The sequence below is a fragment of the Magallana gigas genome, chromosome 3 (assembly GCF_963853765.1).
Source record: "Magallana gigas chromosome 3, xbMagGiga1.1, whole genome shotgun sequence".
NCBI classification, from domain to species: domain Eukaryota; kingdom Metazoa; phylum Mollusca; class Bivalvia; order Ostreida; family Ostreidae; genus Magallana; species Magallana gigas.
In genome coordinates this window covers 651,883-674,616 of record NC_088855.1, presented here as the reverse complement: position 1 = coordinate 674,616, position 22,734 = coordinate 651,883, and the positions used below count along the sequence as shown (strand labels likewise).

Sequence of the window (22,734 nt, the reverse complement as noted above, 5' to 3'; positions counted from 1 at the left end):
ATACGTAAACTAGGGGTTATATTACTGTTGGTGTACACGATACTTGAACTGTGGGTTATCTAACTGTTGGTGTACACGATACTTGAACTGTGGGTTATCTTACTGTTGGTGAACACGATACTTGAACTGTGGGTTATCTAACTGTTGGTGTACACGATACATGAACTATGGGTTATCTTACTGTTGGTGTACACGATACATGAACTGTGGGTTATCTTACTGTTGGTGTACACGATACTTGAACTGTGAGTTATCTTACTGTTGGTGTACACAATACGTGAACTGTGGGTTATCTAACTGTTGGTGTACACGATACATGAACGATGGGTTATCTTACTGTTGGTGTACACGATACTTGAACTATGGGTTATCTTTCTTTTGATGTACACCATACCTGAACTGTATGTTATCTTACTGTTGGTGTACACAATACATGAACTGTGGGTTATCTTACTGTTGATGTACACGATACATGAACTGAGGGTTATCTTACTGTTGGTGTACATGATACTTGAACTTTGATTGATGTTACTGTTATTGTACATGATACGTGAACTGTGACTGATCTTACTATTAATGTACATGATACTTGAACTGTGACTGATCTTACTGTTGGTGTACACAATATCTGAACTGTGGGTCATCTTACTGTTGGTGTACACGATACTTGAACTGTGGGTTATCTAACTGTTGGTGTACATGATACGTGAATTGTGGGTTATTTTACAGTGGCTGTACACGATACAGGAACTGTGGGTTATCTTACTGTTGGTGTACACAATACACGAACTGTGGGTTATCTTACTGTTGGTGTACATGATACGTGAACTATGGGTTATCTTACTGTTGATGTACACGATACATGAACTATAGGTTATCTTACTGTTGGTGTACACGATATTTGAGCTGTGGGTTATCTTACTGTTGGTGTACACAATGCTTGAACTGTGGGTTATCTAACTGTTGGTGTACACGATATTTGAGCTGTGGGTTTTCTTACTGTTGGTGTACACAATATTTGAACTGTGGGTTATCTAACTGTTGGTGTACACAATACTTGAACTATGGGTTATCTAACTGTTGGTGTACACGATACGTGAACTTTGGGTTATCTTACTGTTGATGTACACGATACTTGAACTATGGGTTATCTAACTGCTGGTGTACACAATACTTGAACTATGGGTTATTTTACTGTTGGTGTACACAATATCTGAACTGTGGGTCATCTTACTGTTGGTGTACACGATACTTGAACTGTGGGTTATCTTACTGTTGGTGTTCACGATACATGAACTATGGGTTATCTTACTATTGGTGTACACAATACTTGAATTGTGGGTTATCTTACTGTTGGTGTACACGATACACGAGCTATGGGTTATCTTACTATTGGTGTACACAGTACTTGAATTGTGGGTTATCTAACTGTTGGTGTACACAATACATGAACTATGGGTTATCTTACTGTTGGTGTACACTATACTTGAACTGTGGGTTATCTTACTGTTGGTGTACACGATATTTGAGCTGTTGGTTATCTTACTGTTGGTGTACATGATACTTGTACTGGGTGTTATCTTACTGTTAATACAGTTTTCTTCTTTTGATTCACGATTGCAGGATTTGCCATTCTCGTCTTTTTCATCAATTAGGTTGGTGTTTAATTCCAAGCTTCCAGTGCATTCTCCGGCAAATACGTAGCAGGTGACGTTAGCAGAGCAATCTTTTGACTTGCAAGTTACACATAAATGTTTTGCAAAAGAAACCCCAGTATAATCTGTAGAGAAATAAAAATTCATAAAATTCGCCCGCGAGTTGATTTTTCACATTTATATATAGAATGGTCAAACCATAAATGCTGAACGCCACAATCAATCAACAGTCAATATAAAAAAAATAAGCAATCACTATTTTAGTGTTTTAGAGTGTGTATTCATGTAGTAAACCTTTTTGTTAAACTTATTCTAATAAAAAATATCACAGCAAAATGACCCTTAGTACTTTTCATACTTTGATTTATTCATATATGTAGTAAAGGAAAAACTTACATGGAAAAAATAAATTAAATAAAAAACATAAACATGACAACTGATTAAGAGGTCTTGTTCCTAAAATTCACTTTTATGAAGTGAAACATTAATTCTATTTAGAAGAAGATATGCACTGTACTAACATTCTAAATGCTTACCCATTTCATAAAATGTTAACCAAAAATATATATTAGTTGCATTCCGATCTGCCAAATCGTTCTTCGTGTCGTAAGACTTTTTCTAATCATTCTACATTCTGTCAGCAAGGTACTCAGAACAAAGAATATTTTGGGATATTGGTAACACTGAGCTGTAGATACTCTGAAGAAATCTGTTGTTGTTTCTGTAAAAGTTAATAAACATGTTTAATACAATGTGCATGCACTACACATTCATCAGTATAGAATAATTTATAGCATGAATTTGAGTTTTATAAGGCTTAGTCAAGTATTTTATAGGAAAAATCTTACTGTCATATCTTTGTTGCGTATAGAAGAAATCTTGTCCAGGTAAAAAAGTGTTTATTGTTTCAGAGTATTTCACAAAGCCACCAGAAACGCTGCATGCCGTCGGCGGAAGAGAAGTCATGTTTTGTGGTGTAGGCATTGCAACAAAATTTGTCGATATCAATATGTTTGTCTGAGTTCCACCAATGCCTGATATATGAACAAAAATAACACTCAAAATTAAAAGATAAGATATACATTACTACATCATGCATGAATATTCACACCATGTTGTTGCACATCAGTGAAACCTTATTGGACAATGGAATGTGTGTTTTTGCCAGGCTGTGCATGTGTAATAAGATGTCTATTATTATGCCTTCTGTCAATACTCATCTATATTCGAATAGTATACAAAGTGTTTATTACGCGTGAGCATACTATGCGGAAAGGGAACCCGGTTAATTTTTTTAATCTTATGAGCACCGACAGCGGGTTCTTAACTCTCGACACAATTTTTTTTCCTCTCTATAGCCCGATGCACGATCGCTACCCACGTCTTTACATATGCTATCGAGGAACTAACAGTTACTTGTCAATATTGTATACATTATACTGATTCCGGCTACTACCGATTACTACATGTAGCACAGGTAACGATTTATGACAAGAACGGAGCTCCGTAGCTGCAATACACATCTTTATAGTGTAGAATGTTTCATTTTAGTCTTTTTTTTTTTTTTACAAAAAGCACCGATGTATTTAATGATTTATTCAATGATGCATTTTATGAGAAAAATACACTGTTTATAAATATTATTCCTCTTTGGCAACAAAAATGTCATTTGACATTAAGTGAAAGTTTTAATGCAAGGTTTAATTACCTTATCAATCAATAGTCGTTAACTATACGTGTACTATTCATGTACTTACAGAATAACGACACAAGAAAACAGGTCAAAGCCCTCTTCATCCTGTTTATGTAACTACACATGGAACACAAGTTAGAACGATGCCGACATTAGATGCCGATTTGTGTATTGGCCTTCAGTGTATGGACGCACGTTCACGTTAAAACCCTATACATAAGGTCATGTACGGTTTTAATTTTATCATGCTCCTAGGATCTACAGAAGGAGAATACAAGTTTTGGTGTGCGTGACGAATAACAGAGACCTTTCCATTAATTAGCTTATTCTCATGAACACATTTAAAATTTCACTTGTTTTTTGTAACATAAAATTTTCTGTGCAGTAATATAGTATATTTATTTCCATGTAAATAAAAGTGCGTGTCAACAACGAGTTCATGTCAAGTAAAAATTCAAACCTAGGTGATCGTCTATCGAAAAAAGGCGTTCTATTTGTATTAGAATTGAGAACAACAAAAGAAGAGAATTTGTAGTTCAAATTGCGACCATGCCATTTAAAGTGGCTATGAATGTTCTTCTGTTAATTTGTTTGTTATAAACGCATAAAAGTTATCCTTGTGATTATAGTAGCATTGAGTTTGATCAGACGTTTAAAAAGAACTCAAATAGTTTCAGGTACTTTGGTTTTAAGTAATCAAAATCTTTTACTATTTTAAAGATTGCATTGAATTTGTGTTTCGACGAGAAATTGACAGAGGCAATTCTACCATGTTCTTTTATATTACTCTTTTGACAAAATTAACTGAAATGAGAATAAACGCAATAAAGTTTTTCTTCAGAATTTTAAGGTGGAATAACACATCGTCATAAAATGGCTGACCTCTGACCAAAACGACATTTTGTTTTATTAAAAGAATTTTATCGACAACAACTCATATCTTACCTCATAGCCGAGTGGGTAAAGTGTCGGGCTCGTGATCCGTACATACCGAGTTCGAATCCCGCAGGGGCTTTTGTTGTTACATACTGAATTGATTTTTTTTTAGATATTCATCCCATTTTATCCCAAACATGCAAATTTTTCGCTTATTTGACATACCGGTATGTAGAGTTTATTTATCATAATATCTTTCATTATCAGATAATTTACAGTTACTTTGAGTGTTATTCCACCTTAACTCCAAAAGTGATGCTGTGAAACAACGGTGGTTCTACTTATGGTATATTTAGTGATGAACAACGCAGTGACTGTTGTTTTTGCGAACTTTTAAGCAATATTTTAATAATTAATTAACACGATATGCTAAGTTTGTTTACAAAACAAAAATTCATAAATATTAGATAATTTGATTTCGAGCCTTTTATATTCGTCCAGATGTTGAGATCGGTATATTCATGATGAGACAGTGATATTTTTTTTACAGTAATGTTGATAAACCTTAGAAAGTGTTTCGACTTATCAAAATACATCAAACATTTAAACAAAAAAATGCTTTTTTGGTGATTCATTCGGGATATGAAGGTAGCGACATTGCAGAAAAATACATAACACGCGTCAGAGGGTAATGTAAATTTTTTGTTGTTGCAATGTTTGCTACCTCCATAACCCGCATGAATCATCAAAGAGAGCATTTTATTGTTTATATAAACATTTTTTCTTGTAACTAATTTAAAAATTGATCATAAAAAGTTAGTAAACTTCACTATATTACTGTTAACGTACTTAAGTAAGTGAGCTAAAAGAAACAACCAAATCGTCTCCTGGGAGACTTTGAGTCCGACATCATCATGATTATTTCGTGCAGTCCGTGATTTTTCTTTGTTCGCGGTATGTTTTGACCAATAGATAACACAGGGCGTGTCAATTTCAGTCCTGTCAGGACCTTGTCGGTTTCAGCCGCTGGAGATTGCAACCAATCGATAAATGGGGCGTGTTAATTTCAAACTAGCTGTATCTATTGCTGCAGGTCTGTAGCTGCCGGTCTGTAAAAAATCGGATGGACAACCTGGGAGCTACAGTGCCTCCCATATAGTAAAAAACTGCAATTTACGGCGCACAAAAAATTGCGCTGGTTTTGGACCGATTAACCTAATTTCCGAAAATATTCGATACAAATATTTGATTCCAAAAATATTCTGACATTTTACTACAGATATCATCAATTTACTTGCCTCTGATATTCTTTTAAACTCCATCATCAGCCATGTAAAGTGAAGTGGTGCAGTTTGTTTACATTTAAAAATGGCGACTTTCGAGCTCGACGTGAATTTAACATACTTCAATTGTCGAGGTCGGTAAGTGTGTTTAAGAGAAAGTTTGAGGCAAGTAAAGTACCGATATCAGCAGTAAATTGAATGAAGAGTTAAATGGTGTTATTTGTTTTCACAGAATAACTTTGGAAATAAGATTTACCAGTCCAAAACTAGCGCAATTTTTTGTGCGCCGTAAATTGCAGTTTTTTTTTTACTTTGGGAGGCACTGTAGCTCCCAGGTCGTCCATCCGATTTTTTTTCACACCGGGAGCTACAGACCTGCAGCTAGCTGCATCTATAGAGCTATGAATCAACTGTAACTTTCTGTAAGAAAAAGAGGGAATACATGTAATACTTGATAGATGTAGATAATTAAAATGTTTTAAAATGTTTACTCAATCGAAGTGTTTACTTTTTATCATTGCATTTAAATTCGCGTGATTCACTCTAGAACATTAAATTGGGGGCCAAAACTTAATAGGTTCTCTCTGTTTATACTTTCATTGCAATAGCACGTCGACTTTTTGGTGTAATCTACATTAATTGTATTGCGGATTTGCCAAAAATTTTAAATTCAGTACATGATCGGTTCATAATTAATTTTTCTAAAATTCAATATACAATTTCTTGACTATTTTTTCACCAATTATTCAAATATTAAATGATTTTTTTAGTTCTTAGTATTAAACAGGATGTTTTAAAATCTAAAATTCCTTGAGTTGAAATAAAGTAGATAAGTTGTAAATATCTAAAGTAATTCTATTTCAGATTTCAGATTTTAACCATTTCTTCCAGAAACCCGATGGGATGCAATTCATAGTTCCGCAATAAAACATGTTTATTGACATCATATTAATTAAATTTTTAGATATACTGCCATGACTGATGAATATTCATCCTGCGGTGATTAAATAGACACAATATCACGTATTTTTTGTAAAAACTAAGATCATTTAGCCTACAAGCTTTAACCAATTGCAACGAGACGAGTGGCTCAGTTTTTTTTTTAGTGTTGCGATAAATTAAAATTTCTTAAACACAAAATCAACAATAAGGCCTATATATTTTTAAGAACTCATATTGAATTCTTGTTTACAAGTAATTATGATACGAATGTTCTGCATTACATTTTCTATTCGCCTAGGGATCCACATTAATTAATGACTGTGCCAAATATTCACCTTTATAGTTTCAGGGAGCACAGATTATTGGATGCCGACTGTGTAGATGTTAGTGTACACTATGGATGGCAATAAGTCTAAACAGTTCTCATCAACTATTAATCTATACTGTATAGTCTCAATCGGATCAATATATTAGATAATAATAATAATAATAATAATAATAATAACACTTGATATTTATATATCTTATTATGTTATTTCACTTTAAAAATACAGGTATACATATAAATAACCAATTAGTTAAAAAATGAATTACGTTGCTTTCTATGTTTCAAGCTCTCGTGGTTGTTGTATTTATATAGGTTTTTGAAATAAACATTTATTCAATAACACAAAGTTTTAAAATTATTCCCACAAAAAAGCCCAAATAAAAAAAATAACAAACAAAAACAAATCGTGGTAACGTAATTAAATCTAGTAAAGTACGAAACTTCGTTTTTATATAATCATTACACGAATGCTCATTCATATATCTATGTGTACAGAGAGCCTGACCGCTCTCTGACCCCGTGACTACCAGTTCATGGCGAATGTAATACTGTATCTGAAAGACGACAGTAGTCTTGTTTATGAATTCAGCGTATCATAATTAATTATAGAAAAGTACAATTACAGCAAGAGACTGTTATTTCTTAATCTTTGGCTTCTCAATTTTTGTACATCTATATAACTCTGCACAGTGGTTTTGCATACGAGTCAAAGAAAGACTGAGGAAGATTTTGCATGAATAATATTCACACCCCCTTGCCGCATATTTATATAAATAAGTACATATTTACCCTGAAAATTATGGATATAACGTGAATTTTTCAGTTGCAAAGGACTTTATTAAAATACACCGAACAAATTAAATAAATACTTTTTAGCTAGGATAAACTGCATTTATGTACAATGTATATTCCGTTTTATTTTAAGTAGCTATATATCGATTTTCACTCAAAAAATCCATAAATTTATACTTTCATTTTAATAAAAGAAAAAGAAAAAAAAATGCTGTTTAAAATTCATATTTTTGAAATCTGATCAATGAGTAATTTTCAAAATACGTCTCTTTTCTTACAAGTATATTGATTGCACAAGGTTCAAGAACAAGGCAAAAAATCCAAGGAACATGAAACAATTGTTAAAAAAAAATTCTGTAGACAGAAGTTGCAAAACAAAACTAAAACAAACGTATTTTTAAAAAAAATAAACGTACGATAAAACAATAGATACATGTATTCGCGATAATATATAACCTCCGCGAGTAGGTTAATTAAGGAAGCAGATGGACAATTTAGCGTGTTATTTTGACAGTAATATACGAAATCATAAGATTAACCAAAATCTTCTTATTTTCCGTTTAAATAGATGTCATTGCTATAAAATCGGGTAGTACATTACTACCACCTCGGTGCATTATCACATGATAACTATAAATAGCTTACATATATTCTATCATATAAATGAGATAGAAGAGCGCTACTCCGCGATTTCCACAAAACAATAAACATAATAAAATATATTCGTTATCACCACATGTCATAATGAATAATTTGATTACTTGGGTATATGTAATATGTAATATATACAGGGCTTAATACCAGATTTACACATTGTTTTGCAATCATTATTATAATAGCGCACTTATAAATCTATTTGATTTCATCGCAATCAATAAATGCATCTATAATTAACGCTTGGGAGTTTACATACTGATGTAACATAATCGATGCTTAAGATGAGGATAGATCAATCACAATGATCGTATCAATACAAAGAGAGTTCTTCTTGGCTTTATTATAAGGTTACATTGAAACTTAGATGTCAGGCCCGAGGACGAATCATCAGCTGCATCTTTTTTAGAGATATGTTCGAGTTTTTCCATTTCCACCATGCAATGTATTTACCACCAGTTTTCTCAGAGTCGGTGTACTGTCCATTAGGGTTGGCGTAATGACAGTTGTTGAACCACCCTGCCGATCTGTACTCGGTGGCACAGCTACCGCTGCGCCTGTCGTTATCCTGGTCCGGTGTAGAGAACTTCATGTTGTTGTGGTAATCCAGGCCATCCCCTACAATCACAGTGGTTGTACACAATACTGATAATACAACAGTATTCATAAATACTATAATCATAATGCTGATACATTTAGCTTATAATATTAAAAACAAAATTAAAAACATTTTTTTATTATTTTGAATCATTTAAGAAACAATGGATCAGGTAATATTTGATGAATTGCATTTTAATAAAGGAAAAATCATACCAAAAAGGATCAATATTCTGGTTTTGCATATATATGAATCAATGTATATATTCTTATATAAATCATCTAAATGCGCTGTTTAAGATGAATTTTTATGTAGTAAACTTTAATCATAAAATTGTAATTGAGAAGTTGGTTTGATGCGATTAATAATGGTATACAAAGGGCTGTATATCATAAAGATCCAAAATGGCCCCCTAATAGGAACATCATAATTTTACTGTATACGTCTTTGCTTTCTTTGTTCATATATAACGTTACATTTGACCTTGTGTAAACTTTTCATTTTCAACCAGATACCCTTAATTTAATAGATGTATGACTTTATAAAGTTAACATTTTCACTGCATTTTTCTATTTAAAGGAAAAATGCTTATACTCTAGATTTTCTACAGAAACATTCAGCACAGACTTGAACAAACAAAACAATTTCACCAAATATTGATTAATCCAAGACTAATAACTGACTAAAACAGTTTGTTTTTTCAAAACTGCTATTTTGATATTCAATTTGAAAAACGAAAGAAAAGTGTCAATTTTCGGCTGATTTTGATAGACTTACAAAAATGGCGTCACGTCTGACGTCCTAAACTGTCAGTAAGGGCAAAAAATCAGATGAATACATAAGAATAATTTTTTTTTCAATATTTATTTGATTTCAATACTTCTAAAATAAAACATAACAAGAGGCCCATAGGCCACGTCGCTCACCTGAGCAACAACATCCATTTAACAAAATCAGTTTTATGGAGTCACTTACAAAATATATGGACAATGTGGTATGGCAGATCATGTATCCCCCCAAAAAATTTTTTGTTTATCTTTGAGCTTCTGTTACAGGATGATTTTACAGTATCTCACAAATTCAGCATTGCAGTTCTCAAGAATATCTAAATCAAATACTGTACAACTGGTTATTTTACGCTTGTGGTTCGGTACGTGTTTTCTTAAGTTTAACACAACGCGTGTTATAACTACGCGATTTAGTTAATAACCACACGCAAGTTTTGAGTTTTTACCATACACACAGGACTATTTTACGCGGTTTTAAGTTTATGGCGTATCTAGTGTAAATTTTTCCCACGTGTAAATACCCACTTTTACCGTAGGTGCAAACCTACATCAAATTAATACAATACAAACAAAGCCCAAGATTTCTCATTGGGCCGAAGTCTAAACAAACTTAAAGTTTAAACAAGTCAAAATGCTTGCTTTCCGTTTCCAAGAAGAAGATTTTTCAAGATATGTTTAAGTACTGGGATCTACTCTACCTAAATTTGTTTCCACACAAGTTACCGCTTGCTGGCTAATCGGTTTATGAGATGAAGATTTATAAAGATTTTACTCTTTTTACTTAAGAAATAAATTGACTCCCCCCCCCCCATCCCATTTTAGCCCCACCCTAACCCTGGGTATTATGATTTGAACAAACTTGAATCTACCATACACTATATCTTGAGATGCTTCTACACAAGTTTCAGTTTTTCTGGCTGACTGGTTTCTGAGAAGAAGATTTTTAAAGTGTTTCCCTATACTGTGGTTTCATCAATATTCGTTGAATACCAATTATCGTGGATTTCGTTGTTGAGTTGATCCACGAAATTTAATGTTCATTGTAGTGTAATTTTTATTAACATTTTCTATTGATAGGGTCATTGGCCACGAATTTACGTATCCTTGAAAATGTGATTTTCACTTAATCCACGAAAATTGATACCCTTGAAAATTAATGAAAATACAGTATATTCCTATGTACAAATTTGACTCCTATTGTTGCCCCACCCTACCACCAAGGATCATGAAATAAGCAAACTTGCATCTACACTACCTGAAGATATTTCCAGTATTTCTGGCCAATACTATGTTATTTGAGATTTTTTAAATATGTACTCCATATTCCCAAGTAAATATTTGACCACCCATTATGGCCACACCTTACAACTGGGGATCATAATTTGAACAAACTTAAGTCTTCCCCGTTCTGAGAATGTTTCCACACAAATTTGAGGAAAAAATCTTTACAGATGTAATATGTAAAACTTTGACCCCCCCCCCCTTGCACAAAATTGCCTCTACACTACCTGGGAATGCTTCCACAATAATTTTAGCGTTTCTGGCCTAATGGGTTTTTTAACGAAGAATAAAAAATGATAAGAGCAAACCGCTAACCATCTAATTTTGATAGAGCAAAATACAAATTCAAAGCAGAGCAACACGGGCCTTTAAAAAGATATAGATGTGACCAGGTGCCTAGAATGAACAATTTTTTCAATGAAAATATATTTATGTGTGTGTGCGAGTGTGCGTGCGTGCGCGCGCGCGCGTGTGTGTGTGTGTTTGTGTGTAAAAATGTGATCCCTCCTTGTGGCCCAACCCTACCCCCGGGTGTCATGATTTAAACAAACTTGAATCTACCCTACCTGAAGGTGTCTCCACACAAGTTACAGCTTAGTGACAACCGTTAATGATACAACGCCGCGTAATGATATAAATAGCATTAAGCGGTGCAATTAAAACAAGCAAATATCGACACCCTAAACCGCTAACGATACAAACTTTATATGATCATTAAGCGTTGCAGTCGCTTCCTTTAATAATACAAAATGATACAAATTTGCTCAACAATCATCATTTTTTAAAGATTTTTTTCTTTAGATCAGTTTTTAAGATCAATTCTATGTTAAAATCAAAATTGTATAGGGGTTCAGGCATACATAGCCACCAGTTATCTTTATATTGTATACAACGATACATATTGATGTAATATATAGCTAGATAACATAAATTTGTTGCTAAGGGCTACCGTTCTCAATGTTATCAGAGACCAAAGATAGAAAAATGGCAAATCTTTAAGCAATAAAGAAAGTACTTGCAGCTTATCTAGGTTATGAAATGTAACATTTTGAATTAACTATATGGTCAAATTTCAATTGCAAATTATAGAAAAATATTAGACGGCAAACCACATCTAAGGAATGATCCCAGGGAAACCAAAAATTATTTTGAAAACATGATGTTTTCGTATTTTATGAATACCATAGAAGTTATCATTAAACCAAACTCATAGATGTATAGCTGTATTTAAAATACACACGTCAAATAAAAAGCTGACACTTGTAGCTATAGTTACAAGGTTAAAATAAGGAAAAATAAAGATAACCAAAGTGATTCTGTAAAGCGAACATACTTGTTTTAAATAAAATTAAGAACCATTCTTTGTTGCTATTTGTTGGAAATAATCCAAACTTTTCTATAAAATATATTCAAGCATTATTGAGCATAGTTGAATTACAATTATTGCTAAGGAAATATGTAAACTTAAGAAAATAATCGAGAAATTCTTTAATGTTCGAAACGTCATGGAAACGGTCATTTATGTTACTAAAATGCAGCTTCAACTGATGTTACATGAAAGTTGAGAACATGATTGGTCATTCCAGTCAATTTATTTTGAAGTATCATGTGACAGGTATGAGGAGAAATTGTTCAAAGGTACCTCAAAATATGCAGATTTTTGAGATTTTAATTGTTGTTACCAAAGCAACATATATTTCAATTTTCACATATATTATCTTTGTTGCAATAAAACAACATGTTATTTTTTTCATTTAAAACTATTTCTGTTTGAAATAATTTGCCCATGAATAATTTCTATAACGTAAAATGTACACAATATTTTTACCTAACTATTTTATTCTGTGTAGCTGAAACTGCTGCAAATACTTGCTGTATATTTCTCCAAAATAGCTTGAAACGGTCATTTTTCAATATGTTGCCCCTGTTACCATGACAACCGGTCTCCATAGCAAGCGTCTAAGTTTGTTTTGCATCTTTTTTTAACAATGGGTATTAAAATACGAAACATGAAGAAAATCGGTGACTATGCGTGACCAATGAATTTTGATAATTACAGAGAATTGATCTTAATAAATGTACCTGTACTGATTCTGCACAAGTTCTGTAATAATTTCATTTTTATGATATTACTTTATATTACAATAAACACCTAAAAAACATGCAAAGTTGTTATAGATTTTGAAGAATTAAGCATGACAGCAAAATATGTCAGATATTGTATAAATATCAATAAATATAACACATTAAGTATAGATCATTTTTTAAAGGAAGGGGCGGCTTGATCACAGACCCCCCCCCCCCTCCATATAAATCATTTAAATAACCTCTCTTATAAACAAATAACATTTGTCCGAACAAATAGCTTATTCGCCGTACTAATTCATCCGAACAAACAAGATATTATCATGACATGGATAAAAAATTAAGAACTTAAATTATGAAAGAAGCAATTTTTTAGTTACCAAACACTATTTTAATGACCAAAATTAAATTAATTATTTCATTTTTAATAACAGCTATATGTATTATAGGTCTAACAAAAGGATTTCTTCGTCTGTATGGTTTTTTTTAATTTAAGCAATAAAAGAAATAAATGCTTTGTGATTTACATATCGAATATGATAACGTAGATGCATTTAGGTGCTAGTTATATTTTTACAAAGGTAACTTTATCAGTGTCGGATTACGTGGAGTTGCCAGGTTTGTACCATCAGATCAGAAGTAACGTATAGGGTCGAGTTTGATCTTATGATCACCCCCTTCCACTATGATTAAGATCCTCTATGAGAATAAATTTATTATCCTTCACAAAGTTAAAAACAATCAAACAAAACCATAATATTAACTGAACACAACTTATTCTAAATAAACACTTTAAAAAGACGCGAACAAGTAAAAGTTACTTATTGTGTACCACGTCATTAGCCTCAGACATTGTTGGTAATACAGGTAACTCCGCTTCGCGTCTGGTTTGATACGATGATTTACGCCTTGCGAATCCGCGTAATAATAATCGCGGCGATTTTATTTCGCAGTTGACTGATTAACTGGTTCGCGACGACTAATGTTCGCGTCCAAGTATTATCCAGACTCTTGTTGTTATACCTGTAACAACCACACGACAAGAAATAGTTCGTGGCTGAAAATATTCGAGACGACGAGGCTCTAGTGATCGCATACGAATAAATGTTGGTTTACAGTATATGCATCACCGAGAATATAAATCTTTCGCTTTTTAAGCGATTATCGTATATATGCTAAACGCTTAATGTCATTTAACCAAAATATTTACGCAGCCGGATGCTTAGTCACAGTAAAACATATATGATTTAACAAACTATTGACCGTGCTGAAAGCTGAAGCAATGTGTAGCCAAGTGCATAATTGTAGACTCCATTCTTATTTTTCGGATTTGTGTATCTCTACCATGACCTTTTTTTGTTTTATCATTGAACTCTGTGACGTGACACAAATTGAGAACGCCATGTGCGTTACCTTTGATGGTCTTTAAGCTACTTTGAGCCACTTGGGCGACTCCACAGGTGTGTACTTGAATTTAAATGTGTATTTTCATATTATCTTATCTAGGAATATTCGTTAAAATCGTCTGTAATTCTTTTGAATGATGTAATCTATGCACTGATCACAATTGTGTATTCCTACCATTTCAGTAGCTTCACCATTCAGTCGTTTGATGTTTATCTGTAGAAATACTTTTATTCAGTATTACTGATACAACTATCTAGTTGTTTAATTGATAATATAATACTGTGAAATGAGTTTTGATAACATTATTGAATTTATCTTGTCTGTTATAAATGTGGCTAGGTATTCGGGAAACTGCGTTTCCGTTCATACTGAAGTTTCAGTTTAGGTTCTTTAATTATGTAGCAAATAGTGTTTCCTGTTATCATTGTTTACATTTCGCAAAAGGGAAATTTGTAGTTAAAATGATTACTTGCTTGATATTTGACATGATGGTAATATTTTCTTTATCAAATGCTCAAATACAGTTAGTGATTATGCATTCTAGTCATATGTGTTTGTATGTTGAGCTGCTAAGTTAGGAAGGTTGTGAAATGGTGATTATAAGTATCCTTGTCGGGTTGTTAAATAAACACATAATGTGTTTATGATAGGGAACTATAGACACCAGTAGGGTTGTGTCCTATTTAGAATGTATTACAATGTTCACTATTTGTGTGTAGGTAACTGTGTGTATTTATAACAACACTATCCAGTGAATGATATAATGATCTTCCTGAGTGTTGATATGTACTTGCAGCATAACTGCTGTTACCTTATTACTATAGTTACTAAAGGTGGGCACATGACCCAGACCTGTCCTAGCAATATTTTGTATAACTGATTACATTATTAATATGTATCTTGGTGCATATAATGTGACATCAATGTAAGATATTTTTGAAAGTTACTTTGTTTAATAGTTCAATACATATAATTAGAATTTTATTGTAATTTTACAGGCTGCCTTCTGTTTTGCAATAAAAGTTGTAAATCCAAAAACGACTTCGGCTTCAAATTAAAAGTGTGCGTGTATCACATCTTTTAAAGAAGATTTAAAAATTTCCTCTTTAATCAACATGATCAAATATAGTGATTTTTTAATAACGTAAGCATTTAACGATTTTTAATCCACAGTTGGGAAGCAAGACGAATTACTAGTATTTAATGAAATTAATTTATTTAAAAGCTAAATCATAATCATTACGTGTGTTGGTTACAAATAAAAATTCTCAAAAAGGAAAAAAAAGAGTTCTTATAATTGTACAATATTATCGTCAATGCACAGTATAATTACCTGCATTCCCACTGTATCCCTGCACCTCCAATTTATATTTACTGGCCTCATCCCCGACAGAAAACCGTGAGTAGGCAGCATGTGCCTTTTCTCCGTTGAAACTCTCCATATCAACTCGCAGTTCCTGGGGCTTCAGTGATGTCAATCTATGTAGCATGTCATTTCCTTAAAAAAAAAAACCATGTCAATGTACCAGATTCTTTTTTTATTCCTTCTGATCTATTTATGTTTATTCAATATGTTAATATTTTTATTTTGTTTATGCGAAACTAGTCAATTTCTGGTCATATTTTAACCTAATGAAACCTTTATGTGTATATTTAGCAAAGCAAATTTAAACTATAACTGCTTAATTGCATTGTTTTACCCATTTAAGTTAAAATAAGTTATCTTGAACATGATTTATAGTTTGAAAGGGCCAGTATGTTCAACAAAATGCCTTCGTTCCAGTCTGACAACGAAAAAGGACCCCTGTTTACCAACCTGTAGTGGTTTGTCTACGTATTTTTTTTCATTAAAGAAAGTATACAAAAACTTCAAACACAATAATTATCATATGAATATTGTATAATTCTGTAATTGTTTATATAAATGTTGAATATAAATATACATGCCCTCATTGAGATTCAATCAAAAAAATCTAATTAGTAGTCTAGAAAGCGGCATATCATCTAATACCTAAAATACTATGGTGTTTATTTCCGTTATATTATTTTATATTGTTTATGAAATAAAATACTGATGGCAAAAGTTGTACATATTCGACAACTAATATTTGCGTTTAGTAAACATGTATACACAATTTTTTTTTCCCGAAAACCACGTTATCAAGCAGTGCGAAAAAATATGTGATAGTGAAAGAAGCGACTTATGTGCAAGAAGGATACCGTTTCTAATTTAAAGCCTGCTAAATATTGTGGAAAATGTTTAATAAAACTTCCGTCAGAGTTGTTGTATTTTAGAGTCTGTATAGTCGTCTACGTTATTATCTGGGTTGGTTTTAGTCGGGCTCATTGTGGAAGTCATGGCCAGACTATAGCTACGATGGACGGCACCGGATGTTGACTGATCAACCGTTAAATTCATCCTCAGCACAAAAAGTAGTTCAAATGTAAAAGAGAACGTAGAAAGAAGAGGATGCCAGTTGGTGATTGTTCACATATGATACTAATATATATCTAAATATCACATGGTAGTTTTCTTCTCTGTTACATTCTATATACTCTGAGTTTGCAAAGTAGAGTTGCTGAGCGGGGCAATGCGTTGTTTACACATTCCACAATTAGAATTGAGAGTGCAAATTGTTACGGGAAGCTTGTACAGCAGTTACTCTCAATTAGACAGTTTAATACCTAACCCTATTACGATTTATTATATTTACGATATCAATTTAGATATATATGCATTAAAATGCTTATAAACTCACATATTGCATTAGTGCTCTGTTTATTCTGTATAATAATGCCATATCCTGAAATTCTTTTAATACACATCACAGGATTCACGGAAATCCATTACTGAACGTCTTTTGAACACTGATTTATGAACATAGACTGATAAGTTAAACTCGAGTTGTTTTATCTTGATACACATTTTATGTAAATGAACAACAAACATTAAAAAATTGAACTGTGCTATTTTTCTTGTAGTGCCGTCATCTAAGTGACAATATAAAAATTAATTAATAAAAGTATATTACTATTAGATATCTTACGGTTTTAATCTACCCATCCACCCCCTTCCTTTATCGTTAAATTTCTGCCCCAATAAAAAATAAATAATGATGTCCCTTTAAAAAATATTAACGGTTTTCTGTACTTTGAGTACTTTGATTTTTTTTTGGAAGATTCAATAATCCTTATTACTTCGAACTGCGAATCATGAAACTAAGGATGGGCCAAACACCGTCCCACGGTAATTGATTGCGCCTAGAACTTCAGTTTGTTAAAGGTTGTAATGTTCACCTTAAGGGATGAGATAGATATAACATTGACAGGTAGTGATTGGTTTTCAATAGGGATGTTAGCTCTGTCAATTAATCGGGGGATTTAGTCGAACGATAGTCGAGTACTCGTTCATTAATTTAAAACTCTGTGTCATTTCCAAAACAAATAATGTTCCTAGCAGACATGTTATCGTAAAAATACGATGGCCGATAGCGGCCGCCACTCTACACAAATGTTTTGTGTGTAGCGTGTACAACGTTTCACTGAAACTTACTGACACATAACACCTAAAAGTAAAAGTGTACAGTGTCAATGTAAAATTCAATGTACACTCTACACCAACGTTATGTGTGTAAAGTGTCAGGAAAAGTTTAATGTACACTCTACATCTAAAGGTGGTATCAAGTAACAAGTCAATAAAATAAAAACACGTGGTTTCTTTTGTGCCTCTTTGGGCGTTTTACATCAGCCTGGGAATATTAAAATGCCGACAAGATCACATGGTACATGTAAGTTAATGAATTGAAATAAAGAATTATAGTCTATTTTAATTCTAAGATATTAAATGTGTATTTATAGGCTATAGAGATTCATTATCTTTTTTTCAGTAAATTATAAATGCATTGGAGATGAATCCAAAAAATACATTGACAAAGCAAACCATAAGTCCAATTTATAGGCATTTCTATCCAATTAAATGAGGAATGATAAGACATTTATTCTTAATATAAATGTAAAATCAAATTTATTTTATAAAGTAGGCAAGTATAGGGTCGATATTATTATGCATATAGATTAACATTTTTATTTTAAAAATTATATGGGAAGCAAAACGTATTAAAATTATGCAGGAAACATAAGCAATGAATTGTAAATTACTATATAAAATATCTATATATTATATATATTTATATTCTGCAAAATTAAACAATCAAAATCTAGTTTACACATTTTGGCTTGTCGTTTTTGATATTATGCGATGAGTATTCTGACTGATTGTCATCGTAAACATGTAATAATATGACAATACTTATCATTACATTAGCAATTAACATTCTATTTTATTTAAAAGATAAAGTGAACTGTAAAGTTTTTGTTTGATATTAGTGATTCTGTGATTAATAATATAGTAAACAAAATGGAATGCAAATGTTTTTAAACGCCAGGCAGTACTTGAGCAAGTCGCTAACTGTCAAAGGACGGTCCTTCGGAAGAGGAAACAAAACAATTGTTTCATCATCCTCCCCCGAATTACATATTGGAATGCACGAAAACCTACAAACAAACCAAAAATAGACAACTTCCTTCTTTGTTTTCGATTCTGCATAAATTTGGAAATTATATTTATTGATTTTATTTAAAATTTAAACATTTAAAAATTAGTAACTTGCATGCTCCACATTAAGAATTTTTTTTTTCTCCACACTGTTACTTGATACCACCTTTAGATGTAGAGTGTACATGAAACTTTTCCTGACACTTTACCCACATAACGTTGGTGTAGAGTGTACATTGAATTTTACATTGACACTGTACACTTTGTACACTTTTACTTTTAGGTGTAATGTGTCAGTAAGTTTCAGTGAAAACACTGTACACGTTACTCAGAAAACATTTGTGTAAAGTGACGGCCGCTATCGGCCATCGTATAAAAAACCCTATAATCTTATAATAATATGTATTAAATGTTTTTGATTTAAAATAAATTCAAAAGTATGGTATCTAATCGTAATATCTTACGAAATAAAATGAAATGTTTTGAATTTTATTCACGATTTTACGAGTAATCCGCTAAAAATGTTTAAATCAATAATCGGTGTGACCAAGAGACAGTCGCGTACTGGAGTCCTCGCTTTGACATTCCTAGTTTTCAACGATCAAAACAGTCCATTATTTCATAGAAATTGATATCAGGTAAAATTATACCTTTCCCCGGTCATCATGCTTTAAGTTTACATTACATTTACATGTACATCGTCGTAGGTTCAAGTAATTTTGCAAGTTGCAAACAAAAATACGAGAGAGACAGAATTTAAAAGAATTTCTTGATTTTCTAAATTTCAACCCCATTTCGTCGATATACATTATACTAATGATACCAAAGAAGTACATCTTTTATTGAATTCCATGCGCATAATGTATGTGGCTAAAATTGCAAATGTTGTCAAAATGTATAATAAAATGGAAAAGAATTGTCTCCCGCCTAATTCATTCAATTAAATTTTATAAAAAGCAGAATCCTCAAGTTTATTTCTCTACTTACGCATGTGTGCTATCGGTAATAACATCGATGATTTATCTGTCGATGTTTAAAAGGACCAATGACCAATATTTAAAGGGAAAAAGCTCTAAACTGCGTCTTCGGACTGTTTATACAAATAAAAAAAGGTTAGTTTCTAATGTCTGATTTGGTGTTTGAGATGGAAATGTTTCTCCATCAACTCAGTGTCCGTGTGCCAAATATCGCAAAGCCAGACATACACTTAAAATGGTTCACCAGGTAAAAAAAATATTCTCGTCTCTTGAGAATTAAAATTCTGATTAAAATGGGTAGGAATGCATAATAAAAAAATTGATAAGCTCGACCAAATACCTATTCCTTGAAAATAGACAAAAATGTAATTATTGAAAGAAATAATCAATATTACAGAATCTGTGTGAAAGTGAAATGATTATCAAATATATCTTACCTATACTCTTTCTTTGATCGTGGGTTATTGACATTGAAGTAAAATGAACAAATGCAAATTTGAATTAAACTTAAATTGCTTGCTGATCGTGATTTTCTGTTTTGGGAAGAGGCAATGTATAGTGTGGTTAAATTGGAAATCCGCAGGAAAGATAAGATAAAACATCCTTTGAATGAACGGTTTCGACTGATATTTTTTAATAACCGGGTTGTTTATCTAAAACCCCAAAATTTAACAATATCTTTACGAGAAAATAAAAGGAAAAGGAAAAACAATACCGATCCAATACTCGTGGTCACCGAATCCAAACCCGTTCTTGTATTCCGTCCAGTTCCGGTAAAAATCCACTGATCCATTCACTCTCCGCTGAATCACCTGTTCCATATTTAGAGCAAAGTTCATGTTATTAACTTCTTTTTTTTTTTTTGGAAAAAAAAATGATCAGGTTGAAAAAAAATATTATGGTGGCTTGGGGATCAAAATATAATATAATATAAATCCATCAGATTTATTTGAAAATTTTATAGGCGATTTTTGAAGCTATCAACTACTACTTGATAAAGAAAATGTCATATATTTTAATATAGAATATATTCATTTTCCATTATCTTTATATGGAGCTCTTCTTTTAAAGGAGATCAATATTGTCTAAAATGGCAGCCACACCACAGCCCCCTTAACTGATAATTTAAAAAAAAAAAGAATGTTTCTTATGTTCTCATCACAACAAAATAAAAGGAACAGAGAAAGAAAAGATAGCATACCGTCCATCCTCCGTTGTCAGTGGTCATATCACAGTACAAGGTCTTTGAATCTATGATATTATACACACCATCCTTTTCTCTGGTATCTGGATAAAAGTCCAAAATGTCAGCACAGTTTGTAATACTTTTGTTCACCAGAGTATCAGCTTTAGAATTTAAAGACTCCATTTCCTGCTTTAGGAGTCGCTGCTCGGTCTGAGTTGTGGTAATATGATCACTGTTCTTCTCAACTTTTCTTGACAAATTGGTTGTCTTCGTCTCTATCATATTGCTGATCTTTTTCTCGATGACGTTTTCGACTTCGTCAAGTTTTTTCATCACCATTCCCTCAATATCTTGTCTCAATTGCTTAAGTTCGGTTCTCAGGAAGTGTAACACATGGTCTTCTGACCTCTGTCTTTCTCCAATATCATCAAACAGAGCCTGGCTATTCACTGATACAAGCAATGACGTACAAATCAGAATTTCCAACAGACTACCCATCGCCGAGTTATCTGTCAGATCTGTTTTAATTTTGATTAATGTCGATAAAAATACTCCGTTTTGTCAAACCCCAAAACTTGTGAAAAGTGTCTAAATTTGTGTCACTAATCGTCAACAAAGTTCTTACCAAAAAGGCAATGTTATAACTTAACTAACAAGACACCTCTTTATAACTGAATGGGTTTTACCGGATCATACGTAATCTTCTATGGGAGGACATTACCACCAAAAGTCAGTACTTACATTTATTTTTCTGCTCACTTCTTAATATTTAATCATGTATCTAACTTTATTGTTTCCATATTCATGCATAAACAAAATTATTAATTCTTTTTTTAATCTTTTCGTTGTACTTAATTCTATTTTATTCTTCATAATTGTGCTGGTTCTTTTGTAGTTTCTTATAATGCCCTCCTTAACAAACGTGAACGATCCATGGACATTCAACGAAGACGAACATTTAATGTCGCATTATAAAGCTAGGCGACAGTGTGTATGTGTTTGCTGAAATTGCTGCTCCCAAATAGACATAATACATCTTCATGCATAGGGAACTAAATATCAACATCACAAATATGTAAAAATAGATTCAAGATTAAAACAACACACAGTAAATGTAGTCAACATTCTAACAGGTATTGTAATTACTAGTTAGTGGTAATGAATGCTACTTGTTAGAATAACTTGCATCGAAGTCGTTATATAATGGGGGTTTTTTTAGGAGAAACATATAGATAGAAATGATCAAAAACAAATTAAGAGTATTTTCTAAAAAGCAATGAAAGTGACTTGAGTGTTACAATGTAATCAGATGCAAGGCCGTACTTGCAAGTAAATGTGAAAATGACCACATGCATGAGCCACTATCTGACAATATGAAGAAAGCTAGGTGGTCAACAAAGAGCTTTTCTTCATAGGATGACCTATATAGTCTAAATATGACCATGATGATCAGGCCATCGTAATTAAAATGATATAGTGGGTCGCAATGTTCTACAGTAACACATGAACAAATAGAAACAAACCATCTTGAGGTGATCTTATCATATTCAAATTGCATAGGATATCAATAAACCGTTTGAGCTTAACGAGGCCGGGTCTAATTTTTTCTGCCCTAGATTTTTGAATGAATTTTT

General features: G+C 32.4%; 2 protein-coding genes across 2 annotated transcripts in view; both read right to left on the bottom strand.

Annotated features, from left to right (window-relative positions):
- LOC105325378 (multiple epidermal growth factor-like domains protein 10) overlaps positions 1 to 3,537 on the bottom strand; it is a 207,975-nt gene extending 204,438 nt beyond the window's left edge. Inside the window, exon 1 of the mRNA XM_066077962.1 lies at positions 3,413 to 3,537. Coding sequence (XP_065934034.1) covers positions 3,413 to 3,473 — 61 coding nt within the window. The 5' untranslated portion in view covers positions 3,474 to 3,537. The remainder of the gene's footprint in view (positions 1 to 3,412) is intronic.
- A 3,433-nt stretch (positions 3,538 to 6,970) lies between these two features.
- On the bottom strand, positions 6,971 to 21,771 carry LOC109619543 (microfibril-associated glycoprotein 4). Its single transcript, XM_066077963.1, has 4 exons — positions 21,116 to 21,771; positions 20,630 to 20,726; positions 15,716 to 15,880; positions 6,971 to 8,841 (listed from the first exon to the last, which is right to left on the bottom strand). The coding sequence occupies exons 1-4, from the start codon at positions 21,596 to 21,598 to the stop codon at positions 8,594 to 8,596; spliced, it is 993 nt and encodes a 330-aa protein (XP_065934035.1). The 5' UTR covers positions 21,599 to 21,771; the 3' UTR covers positions 6,971 to 8,593.
- Positions 21,772 to 22,734: the final 963 nt, after the last annotated feature.